This window comes from Prionailurus viverrinus, chromosome C1 (assembly GCF_022837055.1).
Source record: "Prionailurus viverrinus isolate Anna chromosome C1, UM_Priviv_1.0, whole genome shotgun sequence".
NCBI classification, from domain to species: domain Eukaryota; kingdom Metazoa; phylum Chordata; class Mammalia; order Carnivora; family Felidae; genus Prionailurus; species Prionailurus viverrinus.
Genome location: NC_062568.1, coordinates 85,373,045 through 85,394,413, shown reverse-complemented (window position 1 = coordinate 85,394,413; position 21,369 = coordinate 85,373,045). Strand labels below are relative to the sequence as shown.

At 36.0% G+C, this 21,369-nt stretch overlaps 1 protein-coding gene across 1 annotated transcript in view; it reads right to left on the bottom strand.

Moving 5' to 3' along the window:
• Nucleotides 1-21,369, bottom strand: part of LRP1B (LDL receptor related protein 1B) — a 1,903,200-nt gene that overhangs the window by 228,510 nt on the left and 1,653,321 nt on the right. The window contains exons 61-62 of the mRNA XM_047873645.1: nt 10,792-10,980; nt 9,802-9,950 (exon numbers count right to left, since the gene is read on the bottom strand). Coding sequence (XP_047729601.1) covers nt 9,802-9,950; nt 10,792-10,980 — 338 coding nt within the window. The remainder of the gene's footprint in view (nt 1-9,801; nt 9,951-10,791; nt 10,981-21,369) is intronic.

Genomic DNA, 21,369 nt, shown 5'->3' with positions numbered 1-21,369 from the left:
AGCCTGCTGGGATTTTCTCTCTCCATCCCTCCCTCTCTCTGGCCCTCCCCTGCGTGCATTCTACACATTCTCTCTCGAAATAAACTTGAAAAAGAAAAAGAAAAAGAAAAGAAAATACTATTACTTTCTTCAAGTAAGAGAGGATTTGATGTTAGCCTTTGCTGAAGTTCTTTGGATATCATGAAGTTGATTAAAGGCAGATTTACATTATTTTCTTAAATAAGAGAGTGATTTTTTTCCCCAATAGCAAGATGGGAGGGAATAGAGCACTGTGAATCCAAGGCAAGAGCTGACTGTTCAACTGATTTTCTCGTATTTGCTTAGCCTGTGGTCATGTCTGTGGTGGTTTTCATAAATTACCACAGGAAAAATATTACCTTTATAGATAGTGACTGTCTGGGGATATAAGGCTAACTCTGAAAGCAATTGCCCTGAACATTAAACATTTCCAGTCATTACAGTATATCAAAGTACATTAGTAAGAGGATTTCATACCTCCTGAGTATATTCATAGTATCCCCAATCAAGATTTGAAAATATCTACAATAGGTATTTTAAAACTCACTACATATGCCTGATTTAAATAAACACCAACTGTTGGAATTATATATGATATGACGATTGTTCTTGCCATTTCCTTTTTAATAAGAACATAAAAAGGTTTTGAGCTAAGAGAAGGCCAGGGTAAAATATACTTATGATGTTACTTTTTATGCTAATCAACATTTTATTCATTACCCTCAGAGGACGATTTCTTCTATTTTGTGTCTGGGCTTCATTTTTCTCATACTTAAATACAGTAACTTAAAAAAGATAAATGCTAAATATAAATATAAAACATTCTTCATGGTAAATGTTCTCCAAGACTAATATCTTCATAAAATAAATTGCAAACTGCAATTATCACCCACAAGAAGAAGCTATAAAGAAACTACTAGATACACGTCTATTAAAATGGATACAAGTATAAAATGCAAATCCTGCATACACAAGTGAAGTTTACTTGTGATAGAGAAAGTCTCCATTTAAAAAATAAGTAAAGTTATTTTTAATTAATTCTTTATTAGGAAATAAAAATAATTTAAATTTAATATTTGAAGTAATAAATGATATAAGAATTGGATTTAATCTTGATTTTTTAATAGATTTTCATGTTCGTTTTAAATTCTAATAGAATTCTTACTGGTATGATTTGTCTATTTTATTTTTCTTTTTTTTGTGTGTGTGTGTGTGTTGATCTCTTGTGTCTTTATTTTTTATTTTATTTTATTTTATTTTATTTTTTTATGAAATTTATTGACAAATTGGTTTCCATACAACACCCAGTGCTCATCCCAAAAGGTGCCCTCCTCAATACCCATCACCCACCCTCTCCTCCCTCCCACCCCCCATCAACCCTCAGTTTGTTCTCAGTTTTTAAGAGTCTCTTATGCTTTGGCTCTCTCCCATTCTAACCTCTTTTTTTTTTTTTTCCCTTCCCCTCCCCCATGGGTTCCTGTTAAGTTTCTCAGGATCCACATAAGAGTGAAATCATATGGTATCTGTCTTACTCTGTATGGCTTATTTCACTTAGCATCACACTCTCCAATTCCATCCACGTTGCTACAAAAGGCCATATTTCATTTTTTCTCATTGCCACATAATATTCCATTGTGTATATAAACCACAATTTCTTTATCCATTCATCAGTTGATGGACATTTAGGCTCTTTCCATAATTTGGCTATTGTTGAGAGTGCTGCTATGAACATTGGAGTACAAGTGGCCCTATGCATCAGTGCTCCTGTATCCCTTGGATAAATTCCTAGCAGTGCTATTGCTGGGTCATAGGGTAGGTCTATTTTTAATTTTCTGAGGAACCTCCACACTGCTTTCCAGAGCGGCTGCACCAATTTGCATTCCCACCAACAGTGCAAGAGGGTTCCCGTTTCTCAACATCCTCTCCAGCATCTATAGTCTCCTGCTTTGTTCATTTTGGCCACTCTGACTGGCATGAGGTGATACCTGAGTGTGGTTTTGATTTGTATTTCCCTGATAAGGAGTGACGCTGAACATCTTTTCATGTGCCTGTTGGCCATCCGGATGTCTTCTTTAGAGAAGTGTCTATTCATGTTTTCTGCCCATTTCTTCACTGGGTTATTTGTTTTTCGGGTGTGGAGTTTGGTGAGCTCTTTACAGATTTTGGATACTAGCCCTTTGTCCGATATGTCATTTGCGAATATCTTTTCCCATTCCGTTGGTTGCCTTTTAGTTTTGTTGGTTGTTTCCTTGGCTGTGCAGAAGCTTTTTATCTTCATAAGGTCCCAGTAATTCACTTTTGCTTTTAATTCCCTTGCCTTTGGGGATGTGTCGAGTAAGAGATTGCTACGGCTGAGGTCAGAGAGGTCTTTTCCTGCTTTCTCCTCTAAGGTTTTGATGGTTTCCTGTCTCACATTTAGGTCCTTTATCCATTTTGAGTTTATTTTTGTGAATGGTGTGAGAAAGTGGTCTAGTTTCAACCTTCTGCATGTTGCTGTCCAGTTCTCCCAGCACCATTTGTTAAAGAGGCTGTCTTTTTTCCATTGAATGTTCTTTCCTGCTTTGTCAAAGATGAGTTGGCCATACGTTTGTGGGTCTAGTTCTGGGGTTTCTATTCTATTCCATTGGTCTATGTGTCTGTTTTTGTGCCAATACCATGCTGTCTTGATGATGACAGCTTTGTAGTAGAGGCTAAAGTCTGGGATTGTGATGCCTCCTGCTTTGGTCTTCTTCTTCAAAATTCCTTTGGCTATTCGGGGCCTTTTGTGGTTCCATATGAAATTTAGGATTGCTTGTTCTAGTTTCGAGAAGAATGCTGGTGCAATTTTGATTGGGATTGCATTGAATGTGTAGATAGCTTTGGGTAGTATTGACATTTTGACAATATTTATTTTTCCAATCCATGAGCAGGGAATGTCTTTCCATTTCTTTAAATCTTCTTCAATTTCCTTCATAAGCTTTCTATAGTTTTCAGCATACAGATCCTTTACATCTTTGGTTAGATTTATTCCTAGGTATTTTATGCTTCTTGGTGCAATTGTGAATGGGATCAGTTTCTTTATTTGTCTTTCTGTTGCTTCATTGTTAGTGTATAAGAATGTAACTGATTTCTGTACATTGATTTTGTATCCTGCAACTTTGCTGAATTCATGTATCAGTTCTAGCAGACTTTTGGTGGAGTCTATCGGATTTTCCATGTATAATATCATGTCGTCTGCAAAAAGCGAAAGCTTGACTTCATCTTTGCCAATTTTGATGCCTTTGATTTCCTTTTGTTGTCTGATTGCTGATGCTAGAACTTCCAGCACTATGTTAAACAGCAGCGGTGAGAGTGGGCATCCTTGTCGTGTTCCTGATCTCAGGGAAAAAGCTCTCAGTTTTTCCCCGTTGAGGATGATGTTAGCTGTGGGCTTTTCATAAATGGCTTTTATGATCTTTAAGTATGTTCCTTCTATCCCGACTTTCTCAAGGGTTTTTATTAAGAAAGGGTGCTGAATTTTGTCGAAGGCCTTTTCTGCATCGATTGACAGGATCATATGGTTCTTCTCTTTTTTTTTGTTAATGTGATGTATCACGTTGATTGATTTGCGAATGTTGAACCAGCCCTGCATCCCAGGAATGAATCCCACTTGATCATGGTGAATCATTCTTTTTATATGCCGTTGAATTCGATTTGCTAGTATCTTATTGAGAATTTTTGCATCCATATTCATCAGGGATATTGGCCTGTAGTTCTCTTTTTTTACTGGGTCTCTGTCTGGTTTAGGAATCAAAGTAATACTGGCTTCATAGTATGAGTCTGGAAGTTTTCCTTCCCTTTCTATTTCTTGGAATAGCTTGAGGAGGATAGGTATTATCTCTGCTTTAAACGTCTGGTAGAACTCCCCTGGGAAGCCATCTGGTCCTGGACTCTTATTTGTTGGGAGATTTTTGATAACCGATTCAATTTCTTTGCTGGTTATGCGTCTGTTCAAGCTTTCTCTTTCCTCCTGATTGAGTTTTGGAAGAGTGTGGGTGCTCAGGAATTTGTCCATTTCTTCCAGGTTGTCCAGTTTGTTGGCATATAATTTTTCATAGTATTCCCTGATAATTGTTTGTATCTCTGAGGGATTGGTTGTAATAATTCCATTTTCATTCATGATTTTATCTATTTGGGTCATCTCCCTTTTCTTTTTGAGAAACGTGGCTAGAGGTTTGTCAATTTTGTTTATTTTTTCAAAAAACCAACTCTTGGTTTCGTTGATCTGCTCTACAGTTTTTTTAGATTCTATATTGTTTATTTCTGCTCTGATCTTTATGATTTCTCTACTTCTGCTGGGTTTAGGCTGCCTTTGCTGTTCTGCTTCTAGTTCCTTTAGGTGTGCTGTTAGATTTTGTATTTGGGATTTTTCTTGTTTCTTGAGATAGGCCTGGATTGCAATGTATTTTCCTCTCAGGACTGCCTTTGCTGCATCCCAAAGCGTTTGGATTGTTGTATTTTCATTTTCATTTGTTTCCATATATTTTTTAATTTCTTCTCTAATTGCCTGGTTGACCCACTCATTCGTTAGTAGGGTGTTCTTTAACCTCCATGCCTTTGGAGGTTTTCCAGACTTTTTTCTGTGGTTGATTTCAAGCTTCATAGCACTGTGGTCTGAAAGTAAGCATGGTATAATTTCAATTCTTGTAAACTTATGAAGGGCTGTTTTGTGACCCAGTATATGATCTATCTTGGAGAATGTTCCATGTGCACTCGAGAAGAAAGTATATTCTGTTGCTTTGGGATGCAGAGTTCTAAATATATCTGTCAAGTCCATCTGATCCAATGTCTCATTCAGGGCCCTTGTTTCTTTATTCTCCGTGTGTCTAGATGATCTATCCATTTCTGTAAGTGGGGTGTTAAAGTCCCCTGCAATTACCACATTCTTATCAATAAGGTTGCGTATGTTTATGAGTAATTGTTTTATATATATGGGGGCTCCGGTATTCGGCGCATAGACATTTATAATTGTTAGCTCTTCCTGATGGATAGACCCTGTAACTAGTATATAATGTCCTTCTTCATCTCTTGTTACAGCCTTTAATTTAAAGTCTAGTTTGTCTGATGTAAGTATGGCTACTCCAGCTTTCTTTTGGCTTCCAGTCGCATGATAAATAGTTCTCCATCCCCTCACTCTCAATCTAAAGGTGTCCTCAGGTCTAAAATGAGTCTTTTGTAGACAGCAAATAGATGGGTCTTGTTTTTTTATCCATTCTGATACCCTATGTCTTTTGGTTGGCACATTTAATCCATTTACATTCAGTGTTATTATACAAAGATACGGGTTTAGAGTCATTGTGATGTCTGTATGTTTTATGCTTGTAGTGATGTCTCTGGGACTTTTTCTCACAGGATCCCCCTTAGGATCTTTGATAGGGCTGGTTTACTGGTGACAAATTGCTTCAGTTTTTGTTTGTTTGGGAAGACATTTATCTCTCCTTCTATTCTAAATGACAGACTTGCTGGATAAAGGATTCTTGGCTGCATATTTTTTCTGTCTAGCAACCTGAAAATCTCGTGCCAATTCTTTCTGGCCTGCCAAGTTTCAAAAGAGAGATCAGTCACGAGTCTTATAGGTCTCCCTTTATATGTGAGGGCACCTTTACCCCTTGCTGCTTTCAGAATTTTCTCTTTATCCTTGTATTTTTCCAGTTTCACTATGATATGTCGTGCAGAAGATCGATTCAAGTTACGTCTGAAGGGAGTTCTCTGTGCCTCTTGGATTTCAATGCCTTTTTCCTTCCCCAGTTCAGGGAAGTTCTCAGCTATGATTTCTTCAAGTACCCCTTCAGCACCTTTCCCTCTCTCTTCCTCCTCTGGGATACCAATTATGCGTATATTATTTCTTTTTAGTGTATCACTTAGTTCTCTAATTTTCCCCTCATACTCCTGGATTTTTTTATCTCTCTTTTTCTCAGCTTCCTCTTTTTCCATAACTTTATCTTCTAGTTCACCTATTCTCTCCTCTGCCTCTTCAAGCCGAGCTGTGGTGGTTTCCATTTTGTTATGCATTTCGTTTAAAGCGTTTTTCAGCTCCTTGTGACTGTTCCTTAGTCCCTTGATCTCTGTAACAAGAGATTCTCTGCTGTCCTGTATACTGTTTTCAAGCCCAGCGATTAATTTTATGACTATTATTCTAAATTCACTTTCTGTTATATTATTTAAATCCTTTTTGATCAGCTCATTAGCTGTTGTTATTTCCTGGAGATTCTTCTGAGGGGAATTCTTCCATTTGGTCATTTTGGATAGTGCCTGGTGTGGTGAGGACCTGCAGGGCACTTCCCCTGTGCTGTGGTGTGTAACTGGAGTTGGTGGGCGGGGCCGCAGTCAGACCTGATGTCTGCCCCCAGCCCACCGCTGGGGCCACAGTCAGACTGGTGTGTGTCTTCTCTTCCCCTCTCCTAGGGGCAGGATTCACTGTGGGGTGGTGTGGCTCGTCTGGGCTACTTGCACCCTGCCAGGCTTGTGATGCTGGGGATCTGGCGTATTAGCTGGGGTGGGTAGGCATGGTGCACGGGGGCAGGAGGGGCAGGCTTAGCTCGCTTCTCCTTAGGTGATCCACTTCAGGAGGGGCCCTGTGGCAGCGGGAGGGAGTCAGATCCGCTGCCTGAGGTTTGGCTCCGCAGAAGCGCAGAGTTGGGTGTTTGCGTGGAGAGAGCAAGTTCCCTGGCAGGAAAGGGTTCTCTTTGGGATTTTGGCTGGGGGATGGGCGGGGGAGATGGCGCTGGCGAGCGCCTTTGTTCCCCACCAAACTGAGCTCTGTTGTCAGGGGGCTCAGCAGCTCTCCCTCCCTTTGTCCTCCAGCCTTCCCGCTTTCCGAGCAGAGCTGTTAACTTATGACCTCCCAGACGCTAAGTCGCGCTTGTTGTGGGAACACAGTCCATCAGGCTCCTCCGCTTTTGCAAGCCAGACTCGGGGGCTCTGCTTGGCCGGAGACCTGCCCCTCCGCCCCGGCTCCCTCCCGCCAGTCCGTGGAGCGCGCACCGCCTCGCCGCCCTTTCTACCCTCTTCCGTGGGCCTCTCGTCTGCGTTTGGCTCCGGCGACTCCGTTCTGCTAATCCTCTGGCGGTTTTCTGGGTTATTTAGGCAGGTGTAGATGGAATCTAAGTGATCACCAGGACGTGCGGCGAGCCCAGCGTCCTCCTAACCTGCCATCTTGCCCCCTCTCTATTTTATTTTTCTAAAAATCAGTATCATTCAAGGGATATATCATTGGTTGCATTCATTAGAGTTAAAAAATAAAAATCTTTGGGTAAGATAAATTTAAAATGTAACATTTTGGTCAGAGTGTTTAATAGTATGATTCTAAAATGTCTATATTATTTCCTTCACTTCAATTTCAAACCTCACTAAAAATTGTGTTTCTATGAACCGACTTTCCTGCAAGAAGTGTACAGTCGAGTTTCTTTCCTTTTCTCACTGCATCAGGAAAAAATCAGCAGCAAATGGTTGCATAAACCGTAAGACTTGCTGGGATAACCACTAAGGGATTGCATTAATAGTTCTTCATTAAGTTTTTCATAAAAATGAAAAAAATTAAGTGACGACTCTTCAGGAAGTACTGCTGGCAACAAAGATATTGGACCCACAATTTGGTTCACTGTTGTTCTGTCTTGTTCTTGAATTTTTAAAAAAATTCATGTAAAAACACTATTGGGGTATTTTAAAGTTGTAAATATTTTCATCATGTCACCATTGATACCAAACTGGGAAATAATTTAATTACATGAGTAATTTTTTTCTGGGTATTCATTTCATTGATCTGATTTTTTTTTTTTTTTCACTGAATATAACTATAGGTTATCTTATATAATAATTTGAAAGGTTTTATCCCTTTTATGATTATATAAAGGCTGATGTTTTACTCCCTATGTCCTACTATTTGAGGTATTCCTCTGGGTGTCAGGCAGCCTTTGGCTTTACTCTATTTCTGGCTGGCTCCTGAGGCTCATCACACTAGAAGTAGGGTAGGCAGGCATCATTTCTACCAAGTCACCTAAGACCAGTGTTACCTCAATAGAGTGACTCATGAACCACTCCAGAACAAAGGACCGGAGGTTACTTCAGAATAACCTGGAGTTTAAGCAGGAGATTTGTCTAAACTAAACAACACTAACAGGAGTTATGTTTAAAAATATTTAAAAACTGGGTGCCAGGTTGGCTCAGTCAGTTAAGCATCGACTTTGGCTCACATCATTATGTCACAGTTCTTGAGTTTGAGTCCCACGTCTGTCTCTGTGCTGACTGCTCAGAGCCTGGAGCCTGCTTCAGGTTCTCCGTCTCCCTCTCTCTCTCTGCCTCTCTCTCTCAAAAATAAATAAACATGAAAAAAATATTTAAAAACCTGTGATTTCTCCCTTAAATTTTCTCTCTAGGAATAATTAAGTTGCTTATTTCATGTCTCACTGTGACTTAAAAATCTAGTTCTCTAAAGATAATGTATTTTAGTTACACAAACAGGGGACTATAATTAGAACACACTTTGTAAAGAAAGAAGAAACTGTGACCTGTGCTTCCAATTACACATCAGAACCTCCTGATGGCAGCTGACACTACGTGCACAAATCCCCTTAAATACATTTTGGCTGCACTCACTACAGGGCAAGGGCAATAACAGCACTTACTGTGTACCAAGACTTTTTCCATTGAATCGCCAAAATAGTGGCCTGGATATATTACATTTCCATTTAAAATATGAGAAAACTGAGGCATCAACAGTCTAAATAACAAACCCAGGATAAATTCAGCCAATTTAAGCAGAGTCAGGGTTACAGTCACAGTGAATCTGGCTTCAGTGTATGTGCCTTAACCTCCACACATACTGCCTTCCTCAAAGTGGTCTGGTCTTCTGCATTTATACCATTTTTTAATGGTGATACTCATAGTGATAACTTGAGAAGCTGGGTGAACTCGTATTAGCTTCTCCATTCTGAAAATAAGCACATCCTGAGAGAAATTCAGTGTTGTGCCATGAATTAACTGCTAGAATTAGAAAACTAGCAAATTCAAGACACAGAATTCCAAGAACAAATTTAGTAATTAAAAAAAAATCATAGTTTCTTTGACAATTTTATCTTAAATAACAGAATGACTCAAATATAACAAAATTAAATCTTATAATGTCATATGACTGTTACCTAAAATTTGAAAGTAATAATGTTAAGTTCATGCAACTACCATCGAGTAGAAATTTTAATGCCTTTACTGAAAACAATTACATGCTGAAGAAAAAGAGGTTTTAGAATGAAATTATTTAGATCATATAATATTTCAATACAAATATCTAGAAACCTACTTTTTGTCTAATTAATCTTTTCCACATCACTTGGTCTGAGGAATGGGAGAGGAGCAGAGATGGTGATAGAGCAGATTATCTAGGGAGAATTTTTTCTTTGTTTAAGCTGCATATAGCTATGCCTCAACCACCTTGCCTTCATCAAATATGTCAGATCTCTTCTGATGGTTCTGTTATGGCCACTCATGATCTGAACCAGTGTTCTGTGCAGAGCTGTGTAAAAATGGTTTTCAGGTTTGATTTTGTTTCTCTTTTTTCCTCTATTTCCTGAGGTCTCATTCTAATGATATACACTGATTGCTTTTCCCTTACTCTGTGACCCCTCTATATGATGTATAAAATGTTATGCTAAACAACAACGAAAAAAATGACATTTCAAAATGGTTTAAGCCAATAAACAAAGTTCAGGCAAAATCTTTCTAACAGCTCGATAATACACCCCATGAAATGATTTCTAGACCTCTACTGACCTGACTGGCTGTGCAGTTGGATAAGCAAGTCCTGTTGTCAGCTGCAAGATAGAAGTTGGTGGGACATGCACAGGTATGAGTCTTTCCGGGGGCTAAGAGGCACAGATGACTGCAACCGCCATTATTAATCATGCAGAGATGTTTAGAGACTATAGATGAGAAAGAAACAAGAAAACAGAATAATCAAGACCAATAATATAGCATGGGATCAGAGATAGGACATTTAAACTTCATAAGTTGTAGAATTTTATAATCAAGAATTCATCAAGGTCATAAATATAATTGTATTTTATGATAAATTTTACTCATTGTCCAATGGCATTAATTTTGCCATTAAAAAACTTTAAGGATACATTTCACAAAAACAAGCATTTTAGTAGAAAAAACTTGTCCATCAGAAAAATACAGACTAAAAGCATTTTGGATGAAGACAAACATATGTTTCAAAATATAAATGTAAAATAAAACAATGGAACAATGAGCTACAACTAATAGTGTAGTGGCCTTGTTTTCTAAGCCAAATAGTGTTTTAAGCAAAATAATCAAATATTTATTCCATAAGGACTGATAGAATTCCTACTAGACATATGTTGAAGCAAATTTGATATATTCCTCATTTTTAGAGCCCCATAGATACTTAAATATAATTCCTTTTACCCAGCATTCCAGAAAGTAAGGATCCTATGACTATTTTGTAAATAAATCATTTCAAGAATGCATTCTTTATTTCTCCAACTACATGTATTATTGTCACTTCAACTTAATGTTTCAACAAATTAACAATTCTCTGTACTATTATTGAGTTTCTAATCATATTCCTTAATAGACATATTTGGTATCAACTGAATTCATCCTATACAATTATGCTACATAATGAAATCTGGTACTCATTCTCAAAAATAAATTTATACTTAACCATGGAGGAAACAAAAATGGAATGTTACTAAAAGATGTTGATGCGCTTATGGAAATCATGGAAAGAATAATTACCATCAGGTTGTCTATAAGAATGATACACCTGGATATCTGTGATGGCATGCCATGAGTTAATCAGTGAGAGTCTGTCTGCTCCAGAGGTTTTATGGGCACGGCTGAGTGACTTGGTTTTCCCATCAGTCCAGTAGATGTAGTCTTCAAACAATGTTAGTGCAATCACCCCTGGAATATCTTGATTAGGGACTGTAATAGGAGATGGTAAGATTAATGTTCAGTCTTGGAAGACTGCCAGTTAAAATATTCAATACTACATGGGCTGACAGATACAACTGCTACAGAACTTCATGTGAATAATTGCTGTGACAACCTGTCAGGCCAGCAAGGTTCTTTATTACCGGTTAAGAGAATGCAGGATCTGGCACAGGAGTTTGCTTTGCTCAGAGTTAGCCTGATTCGACCACTAGGAAGAAATGAATGCAATCCTGCTCACAAATAATGGAGGCTTCAACAGAAAGAAATACCATTTTATATATATATATATATATATATATATATATATATATATATCTATCTCCATCCAGTTTTTCCCAACTTAAATCCTTAAATCTACAGGTCATTGTACTGTTTTCTCCCACTTTCAAATTGATTAAATTATATATCCAGGATGAGATGTTTACCTCCTTGGAGATAAAGTGACTATAAGACTACTATAAACTATTTTTAGTCACTGAGATTTTATGAATATTTCTACATGCAAGATGAGCTGGCATAGGGATGAAGGAAAATAAGTGTGACAGACCACAATGTATTAGGCAGGTTTAACAGTCATAAAACTGTTTAGTTGCAGGTTAAAATTATTTCCTAATTATACTTTCATTATAGGACTAGGTTTAAATGTGAAGAGTAGATTGAGCATCACAAATGTGAATTTTTCATTCAAGAGATTCCAGGGTCCTAAAAGGTACATGAGATATAATAAATTTGTTTGGTGATTTAAGATTAAGTAACTTTAAAATATGATAGAATTTTCTTCAAAAAATTTTCAAAAGCAATAAATAAAAAAATGGAAATTCCTTAATTTGCACAAGCATTCCAATATTTCTCCATATTTATTTTCAGATCTATTAGAAATTCTGAGAAACTGTTCATTAATGAAAAAAGGTACTGTAAGCCCAGCAATAAGTACCTTTTTATAACAGATTTTCATGACTGAGAATTATTGTATGGCATATTCCTGAGTAGTAACTGAAAAACTATCAAAATTTCAAGCACAATTGGTTAGTTTTGTTCAACTGGGCCAAATGTGGTCAGAGAATTCACTATCACTCAGAGAAATAGAAATAAAAGCAATAAGATGAGACTCCTCCAAACAGATTACACGTTAAACCACTGATGACTATCACTGTAGGGTCTAGCCAGAACTCCATCTCAGAATAGATACTATGCCTATGAAGGCAGTAAAACTCAAGCAAAATCCATATGTGTACACTTTTGATGCAAGTACTCAAACTGAATGATCTGTGTATTCCTACAGGCATGGAGTCTATCACTACAATGATATGTGGAATTGGATAGAAAGATGAAAAGGACACTTTACCAGAATGAATTATATCTGAGTTACTTACAAAAACTATTCCCATTTTCCCTCTTTAGGTGTACAGATTCATTCCAGAAAGATAAAACAAATGTGGCAAAATGTTAAAAACCAGGTTAATCTTGGTGATGGGTGATTACAACAATCTCTCAACATATATGTATGTTTGGAAATTTTCAAAATAAAATGAAAATTGGCAGAGTAAGTTGAAACCCCCAGAAAGATCAACTCACATTTCCTTAGATGCAAAGTAAATAATCTCATCATTAAATACAGGCTCAAAAAATTAATCATCATTTTAAAAGAATCTCTGTCCACCAGAGATTTAATGTATATATAAAAAGTAGAGTCATTGTAAGAATTTAACTATGAACATCTCCAATGTTGCGTAGTTTTTTGTAACTTTTCAGTAAGTAACTATGGCTGACATTTGTTAAGCACTTTGATACCAGGAAGTTGGCCAGTGTGGTTCTCAGTGGGAGGGGGAGGCAATTCTGGCCCCAAAACAAAAAAATGATCACACTCAAATATTAATAGTTCTGAGGTTGAGAAACCCTGTGATACGATATCTACTTTATATATCTTATTTAATATTCATAATTTTATTGTATAGTAGATAGATCTCACTTTGCAGATGGGAAAGCTAAGATCTAGAAAATTTAAGTAATTTGACCAAAGAGGGGGATTAAAAACAAGTAAATGAAAATCTAAATCAGACTCTGGCTGTTGAGTTCTTTGCCACTTTACCTATTAGCACTGTTTTCAAGAAAGCCAGCCTAGTAGGATAAAGTGTTGGTATAGACTGAACTGTTTCCTCCTCCCCCCAGGATGACTGTATCTGGAGGCAGAAAAGAGTGGGGTCCTAATCCAATGTGACCAGTGTCCTTATAAGAGAGAAACAGACACCAGGGGAGTACACATACAGAGAAAAGGTTATGTGAAGACACAGGAAGAAGACGACCATCTATAAGCCAAGAAAAGAGACCTCAGAACAAATCAAGCCTGCCACCACCCTGGTCTTGGACTTCCAGCCTCCAGAACTGTGAAAAACTAAACTGCTGTTGTTTAAGACTCCCAGCTTGTATATTTTGTTATAGCAGCCTTAGTAAGCTACTAGAAGTATACAAAGCAATGACTAATTTCATAAGCTCCATATGAAAGTCAGTTGACTTAATTACTTGATTGAAATTAAGCGATTCTTTTTCTGTGATTTTCAGACATGGGCAAAATTAAGTACTGGACAAGTTTACTATCCCTAATCTTATAGTGATTACTCACCAGAAAAATCTCTGTTATCAGATAATCAATATAAATTTATGGAGATCAGAAAGGTGAACTCTTATTTCAGAAGAAGGATGGCACACAGCTGAATGTACAGAGAATATAGAAAAGGTCAAAGTGAAGAAAATTAGCCCATTTGCCCACAGTGACCATCTGTTTGATTTAATCCCTTATTTGATATTGGCGTAAAGAATAGGAATGTCACTCTAGTGGCTTTATAAGCCCGCTCCAGGACTGCTCATTTGGCAAACATGTTTATTTCCCTAACAGCATCACATACAACCACCAGAATATTTATTCTTGAGAAAACAAAGTAAAAACACCAACTTGAGTTAACGAGATGAAATCCATTCCCATACATCTAATACTATAGTAGCTCCAACAATCTATTCTCTAAGAGATGGTGAAAAGTTCACTTAATAGCCACAAACAATGCCCATGAAAATCAAGCAAAACAAAATAAAGCAAAATAAACAAACAAAATATTTTTATATTGCCTTTCTAGGAGTTCAGCTCACAAGTTGGCAGTATGCTTTATTTCTTCTTTAGGACTTAAATCTCTACAACAAGTTACTTGACTATTTGCTTAAGCTTCTGTGAAAAAAAATTGCCATATATTAACTGCTAAATGATAAGTATAAATAAATGCATGCCATGTTTGTTTTTCCATCAACAGATGTTGAATTTAGGCCGCATTGAGATTAAAAGAGATGTTCCAAGCCAAATCATCATATATTTTGGTATAAGAAACTTTTCTGATTTAGAATGAGTAAAATAAAATTGCTTATTTTTGGTTGTCTCTTTATTTGTTTACTTATTTTTGCTTTGTAAATATGTATGCATATATGTATACATGCATTTATAAAATGCATGCATGCACATTTGTAATACATTTATTACATATATAACTATATATTCATATATAATTCATAATAAGTTCATAATAATAAGTCCATATAAATATAAACATGGAATGTGATGGCATGAAAGAAACATTTAACAAATTCACTGAGATGTGGTTGTGTTTATGGAAAAAGTAGTCAATGTTTGCTAAAAACAATAAAGGCTATCCTTTTTAAGAGAAAAATAATGTGACCAATTGTCATATAGAAGACTGCACTTGCTTAATTAAAACACAAATGTGAAAAATAAACTTAGGAAGTTTTCGTTTATAGGTATTCAGTAGATATATTAAAAAAAGGACAGAAAAAATAGAACTATTGTGTGGGCTGCAGTTTAACAGGTATTTATTATATCCTTAAAGCCTATTTTAAAGCTGCTTTCTGTAGTTAAGTCTCTATTCCGGATAAGAGCCTTATTTATTGTACTATTTCCAGCATTTCACTCAAGTACTAGGCTCCTAATTTTTATCTTATAGACTATATCTATCAGAATAAAGAAGTTGGTGTTTTGCAAAAAAATAAATCAAAGAATACTCTTTATGGAGTTTTTCCTTTTTTTTTAAGTTTATTTATTTATTTTGAGTGAAAGAGAAAGCTCAAGTTGAGGAAGGGCAAAGAGAGAGAGAGAGAGAGAGAGAGAGAGAGAGAGAGAGAGAAAATCCCAAGCAGGCTCCACACTGTGAGTGCAGAGCCTGATGTGGGGCTCAAACTCACAAATTATGAGATCATGACCTGAGCTGAAATCAGATGCTTAACTGACTGAGCCACCCAGGCACCCCTGGAGTTTTTCCTTTTTAGTCAGGTTGGATGTTATCCTATTAATGTTCCTAGTAATTATGGCAAATAGAAAAGGTAGAAATCCAGAATATGCTTTTGGCTTAACCAATGCCTCACAGTTAGAGTTATTCTATTACAATACTCTTGATTATTCATTTTTTTTTGCGATAGCATTCATCATGCTAAACAAGTGTATTCCTAGATAACATCTTTCTAATTTTGTATTTCAACTTATCTAGTTTAAATACTTAAGAAAAAAATGCACAAATTACACAGTGTCCATCTTTTGTAGAGTTAAAATGTCATAGTTGGTGCTATAGGTAGAATATAATATTGGGATAATGGCAGATTAAGCACTACTTTGCCCAATGGGTTAAAATAGAAATTTCACCAGAGATACGCTCTCTCTCTTTTTCTTATATAAACATTAAAAAATTACTAACAAAACCTTAGCAATATTTTTTATAGTAAAACAGGGTTCATAGAATGCAACCACTAACCATCAAAATTACAGACTAACTTGAGCATTACTATTTTTTTCCTTTTGAGTATAAAGAATTTATGCACTGTTTGGAAGAAAATGCCCTAATAGTTGTCAGTGTATGACCAACTAGGTTTAGAAATTTAATCTCTTAAAATTTTAAAGTTAACAATTATATTAGATAAAACATGAAATTCTGTCATTTTTTTCTTTTTTAATGCATTTTAAGACTTCTACTGTCTGATTCTTGATAATATTATCCTAAGGCTCAAGTTCCTGAAATACTGCAAAATTATTCCAACTTTTTTATTGTTTTTAACCTTTTCCTATCTCTTTTAGAGCAGCCGATTTCTTATTGCATATAGAAAATAAATTTTAAATGATAATTGAAAAGAATAAATGAATTATTTACAGAAGTATCGGTATGGTCAGGTACTGATGATGGATTTTTTTTTTTTTTTTTTTTTTGCTTAGGTCTGTTACCAGAACCTGGTGAAAGCTATGGCTAGTGGAAAAGAGCCATGCAATAAGAACAGTGGTCATTTAGTGGAGGAACTCAGCCACTGCCAAACCACTGTGGGTAAGCAAGAGGGAAAGGAAATAAATAAATATTACAACATCTTCCTCCATCCACATTCTAATCTCCTGTCAATGTTTCCCATGGATTCATTTCAACCTGAAGGCAGAAGATGTAGAACCTTGGTGATTCAGTCCAGAGGTCTGCATTCTAGAACTTGGAACATGGCAAAGAAGTAAAGGTAGGCCAACTAGAACTCCCTCCAGGTAGTATTACATATATATATATATATATATATATATATATATATATATGAAATATATTTGCATTTTAAGTTTATTTATCTTGAAAGAGAGACAGAGAGGGCAAGCATGAACAGGGGAGGGTTAGAGAGAGAGGGAGAGAGAGAATCCCAAGCTGGTTCCATGTTGTCAGTGCAGAGCCCAGTGAAAGGCTCAATTCCAAGACTCTGGGATCATGACCTGAGCTGAAGTCGAGGGTCAGTTGCTTAACAGACTGAGCCACCCTGGCATCCGAAATGTACACACATATTTTTTATCTCTTATATCTCTTCCCAGATCAAAAACAATCAACGACACTCATTGCCTAGGCAGTACGGTACAAACTATTGAGCTTGATGAAAACACCATCTGTCTTCAGAAAAGAGGATCAGGATGCTCACTAATCCTCTATTCTGAGAGACCTTGATACTAACATTTTTCCCTCACACCATTCCAGAAAAATAATGTACAACAAGCTACGTAGAGAAGCTAGGGCATGAATTAATGGAAGAGAGCATGAAAACAAACAAACAAACAAACAAAAACAAAAGGATGAAATGAAAAAGAGAGAAACTTTTAGCATTGAAAAAATGAGGTGAGATTAAAGTAAGGCTAAAGAAAATGTACGCTGGAAAACACACAATAAAATTAGATGATGAAAGAAAGTAGTTTAATGTGCCAAAGAAAGTGGGAGATCCATGACAGTGGTCAGTAAGTGGGTGGATAATGGATTTTAGTTTATGAGAAGTGACAGAGAAGACTGGGTGGGTGGCAAAATGGCCACAGTCTACTAATTTCCAGAGCATGATTGCTGAGCCAGTAGCTGTAGCTACCAACACCCCATCAAAAAGAAAGTGCTTTATATAACCTTAGGGCCAAAGACATTTGTTCTTTGTCAGTAATTATGCATCCCCTTCAGTGTTATTGATTGCAGAATCCTCTTTTTCTTATAAGTACTTCCTCAGAACTATCTACAATAGGGTACGAAACGTTCCATTTAATATTTGCCTCCATGAACACTTTTCCTGCCTATTCTTTAACACAACCCTACTTAATGGTAACAGTATTATAAATAAAATTTCAGGCAAATGGGCCCAAAGTCCATTGTTTGAAATGAATAAAGGCATTAAGAAATGGCAAGAACACTAAGGATAGCCAACATTTCCAAATATTATGATAGAATTTCAAAATTTACTTTTTCCAATATGAACACAATTTTTCCAAAAGTTTATCCATCAGTGAAACCTTGAAGGGAATAAAAAATAAATTTCTTCTATTTGGCATATGCCATAGTGCATACCAGATCTCAGCTGCTACTACCTGAGACTCTATAATATGAGGACATCTTTTAAACACTGATCAAATATCCAAACAATAGTTATATGTCCTTCCTTAATGAATTAGTGTATACTGGGACACTTAAATGTATACTTATTGAAATGAATGTAATATAGATGGAGAATATAGAAATTAGTGCTGTATTCAGAGCTCTTCTTTAAAGCCATTAGTAAGAGGCTAAAGGCATCCACTTCAAATAATACACATTCTCCATATAGATTAAGAATATGTGGTTTAATAAAACAACAACTTCCTCTCTCTCATCTCTCATCTATATTTTTTGAGGTGGGGGGGCGTAAGTGGGTGAGAGGCAGAGAAAGAGAGAATGAGAGTGAGAGAGACAAAGTGGGGCTCCCCCAGGGCTTGTGTTTAACCAAAGAGGAACTCACGTTCACCCGAAGTGGAACTCGAACTCACCAGATTTGGTACTCAAACTCACAAACTGTGAGATCACGACCTGAGTCAAAGTCAGGTACTTAAACAACTGAGCCACCCAGGCACCCTCTCTCATCTACATATTTTTAAGTTATTCATAATAGAAGGTCAAATATGGCCATTTCAATATTTAATACCTAAAAAGAGTATTTGTGTTAATGAATGTATTTATAGCGCAGACAATGCAAATTGTAGTACATTTATTTTGAAAACTAGACTCTGCCTATAAATATCATCTCTTGACCAGGACACTGCTTTCCAGTCTCTAAACAAAGCAACATTGCTTTGTGCACTTGGTAAACATATAGTACTGTTGCTTTGAAAGGTTCTGAATTTTTCTGCTGGTGGTACAAATCTTCATAGACATTTGGCAATGTGTTTTCAGAGGCGATTATCAGAACTAAATATAGGAGTTATGATAGCCCCCACACATGCACTAGGAATGTGTTTGTGAAGCTTAAAAAAAGGACTTTATTTATGGGACAGTTATCAATAGAGCCATTTACATGAGTTTACTATCTGGGTTTTGCAAATTCTTACAATTACAAATATGGTTCCAGAATAAAAAAATGTGCTCTAGGTAGTCCTAAGAATAAGTAGGGGTAGGTGAAGTAATTGATAAAACAGTCTTCTCTCCCAGTTCCAACCTCAGCTAAATTCCTTTAAGAAATGTTAGAAAGTCATTTATTAAATAAAAAACCCCATTCTATAGATAAAAACATTGAACCATACTGTGGCAAAGCAACCTGTTTAGAGAGTAACCTGGAACAAAGCCAGACCTACTGATCCCCATACCCCACTGCCTCTTATTTAAGATGGATAAGATTTTTGAAAGTGGTTGAAAATTCATACTAGGGTAATACTTAAAATTTCCCATTTCAAAAAGTATATGGAATATATGTGGCATTTGCAAAATAATAATCTATTTAAACATATACACAATGTAAGGTAACATGTGCTATTCAAGGAACAAAACTGAAAGACATGATTGACACTGAAATTCTAAGACTTTTTAGAAATGGCAGTTAATTTCAATTTATTTTACTGTTTCAGGAACATTTCTATAGTAACTGAATTGTATTTTGCTCCCTTCCATTAACTTTTATTGTATTGTAAACAGCAGCACATCAACACCATTGGCATAAAATAGCCTGTGAAGTCTACTGTTTGCAATGGTCTGTGAATGATAGAGATTTTTTTTCCAAAAGTACTAAAATGAAATATCCTACCAAGAAAGAAACACTCTAGAATATTGTAAATTTGGAGAGTGGTGTTTATTAGATTCCCTTCCTTTTTTGGTTTCAGTGTGTATTTAAATATTTTACAGACCCAAATGCAAGAGCTACTGAGTTTCAAAATACATAAGCACAACATGCTCCCATTGTTTTTTTCAGTGTTTTCAAAGTGACTTCTTAGAACAAAACCCTTCGTATGTATATTTATGCTATTTCACCAGCAGCATGCTGAGACTTGGATTCCTTTTCCAACATTAATTAGATGATCACTGCATGGATTATGATTTGGATTTTTAAATCCAAACACAGAACTGCCCCCTCATAACACACACTGGATTCTCAGAACAATAAACAAACAATTGAGGTGGACTACAATATTGACACTTCAATGTAAGGTTCTTCAGGTCAAGGAATATAGAAATAAATGAGGAGCCATAGTCAACATAATTGCATGAAATTTTCAACAATCTGTCCACAGACTAAAAGACAGTTCAGTGATAAACTGTAGTTTGGAATCATAACCAACGATTCCTTTTCAGAGAAATTAGCAGTTATGAGTATGCATTTTTCCAGTATGCTGGATAAAATATGTATGTGACCAACTGAATTTACACAAGTTAAATCATTCTGGGATACAAAGAAGTATATTCTGATAAATATTTGCTAGAAAAAAATAATTTTATTTATTTATTTGAATAAATAAATTGAAAAATTCACGGTCAAACATATCTTTTTCTTAGCTCACCCTATTGTTAATACTAATCACAAACTATTTTCAGCCTTTTTGTCAAGAAAATAGCTACCTCTCTAAGGTATCTCAACTTCAATGGCACCTGTAACAGAATAGGAGGAAAATGAAATGTGATGTCATGTAGTTTGATACAAGCAGTCAGAATGAAATTTTGTTCTAAAGACTAGAATTTTGTGGAATTTAATTTTCTTTCCTTAAATGGAAAACGAAATCTCTGAGTTGGGGTAGCTATGCAAAGTTATCGAAAAAATTTTTTCTCAGGAGATATTATATAACCTATTTCATAGATAGTTCATTCAGAGAAGGCTGTTACTTTTTAAAGTGCATGAAATCAATGACAAAAGATCTTTACTTTTGTCTCATTTCAGAAATTTGCAGCACAAATTTTGAAATAAGATCTAGATGTTTGTCTATAGGCAGGAGATACAGTTACTTTGGAAATAACAAACTGTAACATCAAAATGTCCCACTAAAGCAGGGTGTACATTTTTAAGCAACATTTTTGTTCTCTTTACTATCCCAAATGAACTAGTACCTTTATTTATTTTTGAGAGACAAAGAGAGACAGAGCATGAGCAGGGGAGGGGCAGAGAGAGAGGGAGACACAGAATCAGAAGCAGGCTTTAGGCTCTGAGCTGTCAGCACAGAGCCTGATACGGGGCTTGAACTCACGAACCGAGAGATCATGACCTGAGCAGAAGTCAGATGCTTAACAGACTAAGTCACCCTGGTCCCTAAAGGTTTATTACTTCTTATCCAAAATCAAAGCCTAAAATTCTCTGAGGATTGTTGCACTTTGAGACTGGTAGGAATCAGTCCCAAACATATATACCTACAAGAATATTATTATGTATATATTTAGAATATTTTATTTTTATATAAAGACACATACATTTAAACACTAAGCATTTAAATACAAGAATATTCTAAAACTATCTAATCTTTAACTAGATGTATTTTATATCTCAAGTGAAAGTAAGAAGAGAAAGAATCATTCAATTTCAATCTTTCTTCCAGATAAATTGTCAGGTGTTCTGAAA